Genomic DNA, 7757 nt, shown 5'->3' with positions numbered 1-7757 from the left:
TGGTATCAAAGTGCCTCTGTTCCACACCAACGCTCTATGTTTGAATATTGAGGTGTAATGGGAGTCGGAGGTTGATGTTTCTCTGAGCTGGCAGCAGAGAGCTGGAAGGTTTTTTCCTCATATAGGAATTGTCACTCAGCAGATTCTGAGATGTCGGCCCGCTGTGTGTTTGCCCATGCCAATATGGCACCGAGCCGTCCATGTTAGGTCACTGTGATAAATAGGCACAGCTGGGACTTAACAAGGGCATTCTTTCTGCCTCAGTATCGCTTGCCCACTGTTCTTTAGTAAATAAAAAACACACTACATTTTGAGCTTTAGAAAAAAACAATTTAAAAAACAATGGATATTTAAATGCGTTTTCGAAATTGTCTGTATTCCATCTTAAATTATCTGTGTAAAAACAATGCATTAAAGTCTTACTCTTCTTTGATCTGAAATAATCCTGAGGATTTACATCTATTAGTATTACCTTTGGTCACTGTTGAATGATACGGGTAATATGGCTCACTTCCCAGGGCAGTATGATATGGGGGGGCGTCACACTCTCCACATGAGAAAAGTTTGTATTGGTTATTTTCACAGTAGATATCTGCCCCAGTGCATTTTGCACACTCCTCAGTACAAACCCACACCAGTCAATATTTGATTAAATGTTCCTGCTAAAAGAATTAGGAGTACTGGGAAACTCTCAGTGGAATAATTTCTAAACGACGATCCTTGGCAACATCAATGTATAGCTTGTCAAGCTCCTGCAATTACAGTCATGATGAATAAATTACAACATTATTGATAAAGTGTATTAATTTCAGAAACTCAATTCATTAAAAGTGAAACATTATATGAAATAGTTTAATAAAGGTTGATGTTTTCGGGTATTTATTAATGTAAATTATGATGATTTTCTGCTTTTCAGCTAATGAAAACTCAACATGTAAGACATTTCTAACATGTAAATGTGAGCTCAATGAAAAACTTAAAGGTATTTACTCATCAGAATGCATATTTTATTTTACTGTATCCATATCTTGGTCAACTGCATGCGTGCATAAGTGAAAACCGTCATGAAAAAGTGCAATTTTTAATCACAGCTTGCTTGCTTAGCTGAACTAACAAAACGCAAAGTAATGGACAGATTCACAAGTTTTATTCAAAACAAAAGTGAAAAAAAAAAGGAATACAAATGTGGGAAAAATGATAGGATTTGTTTTCCGGCTTGGAATTTAATGCAAAGGGCTCTTTATGTGGTTGAATCAGTTCCCTTCAAAAGCCCCGAGGTGAGGGACGCAGTAAAATAGATAAATGACACTAGGTGGTAGCAGAGCTCCCCTGGGCAGGTGCACCAACACTGTTGACCTGTGCAATATCCCACTTTCACTTCTGATTTATACCTTGCATGTGAAGGTGATGCTTATTTCCCTGCTGTTGCCTGGTGACTACCAAGTTTATTCTGTGTAGGTGTCACAAGGCTTTATGTTTTAATTGAGACATTTTGCTATATAATTATTTTGCATGCTGTTTCTTTATTTGCCTTTCTGAACAGCTGAAATCCAAGTATGTCTTATAATCTGTGCTCAGCACTGTTTAGAATATCTCATATAGCTTGGTAATGAATCCATTAGGATGAGGAAAAGCCCGGCACTTGAAGGTTTTCTACGTGTGGTTTATAATGGAACGCAATTACTTGAATAATAGGCCTGATGCCATTTTCTACAATGAAATGTTACGACTCACTATGAGCTTCATAACTGTGGGCGCAAAAGAAGAGGGAAAAAATGGCCAAAAGCGAAAATAACACAGGATTACTATTTTATTTCAGCCTCTGAATAAACTATAACAAAAATACAACAACAGCATTAAACATTTTCCACTTGTTTTATTATTCTACACCTCCGCAGAGTTTGTGAGATATATCCTCAACGTGTGGCACATTGACTCTGTCAGCAGTCGCTTGTTCTGCCTCTGATGTGGAGGCAGGTTTAGAAGTAGTTTGCCACCCTGCGAACAGACTGGATGGTGGGGTTCTCTGCTTGCCACTCCTTGTGGCTGCAGAAGTTTCCTCTTTCCACGATGTACATGCGGCCACGATAGTTTGGCTCCTCATACAACACCCAGCTGGTTGGAGAATAAAAAAAAAAAAACAGCACAAGCTGAAGCAGGAATTCACTACATGTATGGAGTGCAATTATTTTCCCCTCCAATTTTGTAAAGTATGTGCCACTAAATTACAGAAAGTCGGTTTCTTTATATTTAAAATTGAGTTACTAGTGATTGACACGATAAGTTGGAAAAACTGTCACCAAAACAACCAATTTGTGAAGAGATAAAAAATGAAGGTACAAGCTTGCTCTGTAACACTAAGAAAATTAGCAATAGATTCTTTAAAATTGTTCTCTCAGAGGCAGAATAGCGAATTAGCTTTTAAGAGTATTATAAACAAGTACTCAGGCCACAAAAGGGTTCTGAGGAAGTGCAGTTATTTGTTTCCACTGGATGCTAGCACAAGATGCAGTGTATGGTGACAGAAGTGAGTAGGTTCATAAATGTTTTGGGAAAGCTAAATGAATGTAAGACACCATTAATGCCACATTTAGGCTGTCTAATAAGAAAGTAAAACGCTGCACAGTTATAGTCAATTGGTGACACAGCAATGCTCCAGGCCCAATCCTATTCTGTAAGAAATTAATGTAGCAGTAAGTACAATTATTCCATTAATTAAATTTGTTTATCTATAGAGTCCATAAAATACAAGACAAGGAATGATGAAAAGGCTGGGATTTTATGCAAAGTACAATGTTGAATTAAAGTCGGAGGAGTTCTTAGGGCTTTTAATAATTTTTTAATGTAATTTTCCCCTTCCAATTAGTGAAATAACTAATTAATCTCTTTAGGTGATATGGAAAATAAAGCTTTTAGCATTGGCCAACAAATTAATGGTCCACTGATTTAAAAATGCTTTTTGTTTGTATGTACATGAAGAAGAAGGGTTTAAATGGTCAAGAACAAAGAACCAAAAGAAACAGGAGCAGATAGAGTTTTATGATATCCCGCAATATTTTAAAGTAGTAAAATATGTATCCACATTATATATGCATAATATTTCAAAGTTTTCATCATAAAGTCCTATTAATTTGTTCCATAAATGTTGTTCAGTACTCCTAATTCTTTTAGCAGGAACATTTAATCAAATATTGACTGGTGTGGGTTTGTACTGAGGAGTGTGTAAAATGCACTGGGGCAAAAAATGTTTTTATTAATGCCTGAAGATGAATGAAAACACATCAGAAAAAAGCACAATATAAAATCCGTGGAAGAAAGGGTTAAAGATACATACGCTCCATCTCCATAAACCTTCATGGAGTTGACACAGTTCTTGGTCAGACCTCGCGCTTGCAGAAACGGACAGTCATCACACAGCTCCACACACTGGCCGGCAAAGTTGTCTCCCTCGAACATCTCCAATCTGTAGTGCTCTCCATGCTGGGGAGGTGAAGAGGAGCAGAAATGCATCCTGGCTGAGTCATTTTACAGCAAGGTTAGACTTTGTCTTTCTGTAAACGACCGAGCCTGTTTCGTGATGAAAGCTGCATTATGTGTGCACCTATAGATGTGTGGAGGAAGATATGAGAAAGTCTGTTTCTGAAGAGCTGGAGTCCTCTGGAGCTCCTTCCATAAATACCATTTCTGTAGCACCTGTAGTGTGTAAGATTCTGCTATTTAATTAGGCCGAAACTTTTCTGTCAAACAAATGATGCTGCATTTATGCCAATATATTTTACCAGCTGAATATTTCTCTGCCCCGGGGCTCTTCTTCAAACACTCACATAAACTCACCATCTTGATTGGTCGGCATGAGCCCATGTGATCATTGTGAGCATTCCAGCGCTGGAATTCAGGGTACTCTCCGTGCTCCAGAATGTACTGCTGGCCCTTGAAGTCAGGATGGTCGAAACAGACGAAGGCACCGCTTTCCACACGGACAGAGTTGACCCTGTTCAATAAACCTCGGTCCTGAAAGTTGTCGCAGTCGCTGCAGAGTTCCAGCTTCCTGCCGGTGAAGCATTTGCCCTCGTAGAGCACAATCTGTTTTCACCATTTAATAAGAAAGTCAATTTTTTTTTTTTTTTTTTTTTTTGCACAAATGTTACTTTTCCATCTCACATGTTCGGAATGTCTTGATAAATGTATGTTTGACTGTGCAAATCAACAAGATTAGTAAGAATTTTTGGGAATAGGGGTCCTTCAACTGGTACTCACCTTTCCTGAGTACTGAGACATTTTCCACTGTTTAAATCCTCCAAACTATTCACACAATTCAAGAGGGGAACATTTTGGACGCTGAGATATATACGGCGGACAGAGAGAGTGCCAGCATTGCAAGGCAGACGCAACAAAAGCACAACAATGGAGGGGTTTAGACTTTTTGCCAAATGGACAGTTTCCCTTACATGTGTCATTGCTGATATTGGAGTTTGCCCCAGAGGAGGGCAAAACAATGGACTGGGTGAGATTCTGCTTTGATTGGGCTTTGGGAGAGATGCTGGACTTTGCCGGGGGTTTCAGTGTAACATTTGGGACACGTCCAAATGAGGGAGCATGGAATGGAAAACAACCCGGAGGACCGGAGGTTAGAGAGCAGGATCAACTCTAACAATAAACCAACCTCTGACAAGCAGCACCAATGAGGCTCCCAAGGGAATTTCAAACTATTTATTCAGCAACTTGAATGCCTCTGTTGAAACCCGATAGCCCAGCTGCTATTTTCTTGGGATCCCTCTATGTTGATGTTTCTCGTCCACTGATCCACAGAGATTTCTGGATAAATTTAGACCTTGACCTGTGAAAACCTAGGATGCAGCCTTATAGTCACAACATCAAACACTATGCCAGGGTTAAGGTAAGGGATACTGAGCATAGAGATGATGATCTGAGTTAGGAGCAGGGCAGGTTAAGCGGCTCTGGATTACTGTGCTCACCTGTATTCTCTCTACTGGCTGGGTTTGTTGTGGTTTTCTGTGTTTTTTGTGGGTGGTCAGGGTCACATGTGTGTGTTTTCTGTCTGTGTTACTTCAGGGGAGTTTTCTGGCCTTTGTCTTGTGGTCTGGTTTAGGTCCATTGTGTCGAAGTGGCCGCTGTTTGTGGGGTGGTGGCCAGAGAGGGTGCAGGCAATGGTAGGCAAAGTGTTGATGGGCGCTTGGATGCGTTGCTTATTGGACTTCTGCAGAGAATAAGTTGTCCAGGTTTCACGTGGAACCACTTCACAGGTATTTGGACAGTCCTTACTCTGTTGATTATAATGGAACCTATTATGCAAAATTCCAATTTAGCATTTTTTTGTACTAGTATACTTCCAAAAAAACACCCAGCCATTTTTTAGCAATAATGTAATGCTTTTTCATGTCTGGAAACAAGTGTTTTATTTCAAAATCCTTCTGAATAAAATGTCATATCAGCATGCACTAAGCCCACTCCTATTACCTAGCACCCCCAGCGGAATGCCGACCTCGAAACCCAAGATGATTTCCAGAATGTTTGGTCAGCTGGTTTTAACGCTGTATGCACTGTACAATAAACCAACCTCTACAATAAACAAAAGCACAACAATGGAGGGTCCAGCAGACACTTGTCTTGTCTGCTGGACAAGACAAGTGATTTGTTGATGACTTATCATCCTTAAACCACTTCCTGCATACTTGTTGACTGTGCTGGAGGCTATACTTCTGTTTTTCACAGATTTATGGTTTTATTATTGCACAGATGTATTTGAAGCAATTTCAAGTACAAGTGCAAACATTGAGTTATGGGGGTGTGGCCTGAAGCAGCTTATTTAGATTTAAAGTGACAAGAGCCCTTAAAACAGCTCATTCTGAAAAGAACATTCAGACGGATGCAGCATTGAAGCGGATGCAGCATTGAAGCGGATGCAGCATTGAAGCGGATGCAGCGTAAAGTTTAAACTCCAAAAATATTTGACTTCACTCATGTAGAGACTGCTGCAGAGCAAATCTGCTCATATTCAGATTCAAATTCAAAAATACTTCATTAAAAATTAAATATTGGCTCCAGTTGTGGTATTATTTCAGCTTTTCCATCGTTAATCAGCTCCTCTGTTGTAAATACCATGCTGCCATGGTTACGCATCATAGCAAAATAGCAAAGTATAAAAAGTTTTGCCAAAAATCTGTCTGATTATATGCTATTTAAAACAAGAAGGAATAGTCCCCCCCCTCCAGAGCAACTTTTTTGGGGGGAAATGAAAGTTTGACCAAGAAAAAAATCTCAGTGACGTTACAGAGTTCCTCCAACATGCTGCCAAAAATATGGCATGGTTTGTGTTATTGTCAGTTGACCAACAATTCTTGTAACATTGACCCTAAAGCATACAAAGCAGCTCTTTAAAATTTACTTTCTGAAAACTCTTCAGTGGAAATCTATTCTTGTTTCACACAAACAGCTGAGCTTATTGTTTACCATCTAAAATATTTGCAAATCATATAGGCTACTATATTAAATTACTGGTAAAAACAGCTACATTTGTTAAACACAAAGAGATAACATGGTTTGTTTTCCCAGGTTCCTGAGAGAAGGTTATCAATCGGGGAATTTTTCTGGGAGAGAGGCAGAGAGCGACTGGCGTTGGTGGAGGAGGTCTGAGTTAAATGATTGAGCTGAATAAGGTCATAGGAATGTCTCTTTCCAGGTTTCTACATTTGAGTGCAGAGTTGCGTTGGAGGGCAGGCAGGGAGAGGTGATAGTTACAGGATGACCTGAGGGGAGGCTTTGAAGCAGACGTCTGTGGAGAAAACCGGGAGTCCAGGAAGGTACTGAAAGTTTGCCTCGGAGTTTCCCAAAAGAGTACTGAGCATTCGCAGAGGAAACTCAAACTGAGACTAAGGAGCACAAATCCAAGCCACAGAACAAAGATACAAGGAGCATGCCAATGGAAGGTTACCACAAATACACAAATGTCATACATGCCTTCCAATTCCTCTCATAATGCCAGTCTGATGAGGAGACAGAGCTCAGGTGGAAAGGCTTCCCATTAGCTTTCCTTTGTTTCATTTCAGTTTTATCAGCAGCAAATAAAAAATAAACATTTTAAAGTGTAACAAAGTTTGGCATTTACTACAGGAGCAATTTAAGCCAATGAGCATAAGACTTGTGTGACATTCTCCCTCAGATGCACCCAATGCAGATGTATTTCATCAGCCCAAATGTTATAAAAACACCTCAGATAAAAATGGACAGTGTTAGAGGAGGATGAAAAAGTGAGCTGTAACATGAATCACATGTCCCTGGGATTTTCAGGAATCTCACAGTAGAAATACATGTGCAAACTAATTTAGAATGCAAAGATACAGTATTATCAGTCACATGTTTCACAGATAAACTAAGTTCAACTGCATGCAAGTGAATAACATCGCTTCCCTAATTATACATTACGATTTATTACAACAACAAAAAAATTCCTAGGGATTTTGAAGTCCAATTTTTAAATCTTATATGATGTTTGTTTTAAAGGTGAAGGTGAGCCAGCTCTACTGTGTCTGCCATAATCCACCCAAAGCAAATACACAGTGCCTTTGGCTTCAGTCACATCCAGCCTACTTAAACTTTATTTGAGTCTAAGATGAATGCAGACATTGTTATCTGCGACTTCCTGAAGTAGGAGTCGACTGTTCTTGCATAATGCATTGGGAAAACCCTGAACCCAGTGTACCCTGGGTGAGAGAGGAGCTGAGCACACAGACTTAAAA

The 7757-nt window shown here is 39.6% G+C and overlaps 1 protein-coding gene across 1 annotated transcript; it reads right to left on the bottom strand.

Moving 5' to 3' along the window:
* Window positions 1-1856: 1856 nt before the first annotated feature.
* LOC129378068 (gamma-crystallin N-A-like) lies at window positions 1857-4364 on the bottom strand. The gene is made up of 4 exons (XM_055058341.1): window positions 4258-4364; window positions 3835-4083; window positions 3335-3480; window positions 1857-2115 (listed from the first exon to the last, which is right to left on the bottom strand). The coding sequence occupies exons 1-4, from the start codon at window positions 4276-4278 to the stop codon at window positions 1980-1982; spliced, it is 552 nt and encodes a 183-aa protein (XP_054914316.1). The 5' UTR covers window positions 4279-4364; the 3' UTR covers window positions 1857-1979.
* Window positions 4365-7757: the final 3393 nt, after the last annotated feature.

Source organism: Poeciliopsis prolifica, unplaced genomic scaffold (assembly GCF_027474105.1).
Source record: "Poeciliopsis prolifica strain line A6 unplaced genomic scaffold, Auburn_PproV2 SCAFFOLD050, whole genome shotgun sequence".
NCBI lineage: Eukaryota > Metazoa > Chordata > Actinopteri > Cyprinodontiformes > Poeciliidae > Poeciliopsis > Poeciliopsis prolifica.
The sequence above is the reverse complement of the archived record's forward strand: the minus strand, read 5'-3'. Positions and strand labels throughout refer to the sequence as shown.

What these genes read in the sequence shown, in the direction of transcription:
- LOC129378068 (XM_055058341.1), bottom strand. Translation starts at nt 4,278, where the DNA reads ATGTCTCAGTACTCAGGAAAG. An exon ending in TGTCTCAGTACTCAGGAAAG is followed by an intron (nt 4,084 to 4,257) that starts GTGAGTACCAGT and finishes TGGTGAAAACAG; the next exon opens with ATTGTGCTCTACGAGGGCAA. An exon ending in AAGGTTTATGGAGATGGAGC is followed by an intron (nt 2,116 to 3,334) that starts GTATGTATCTTT and finishes TTCTCCAACCAG; the next exon opens with CTGGGTGTTGTATGAGGAGC.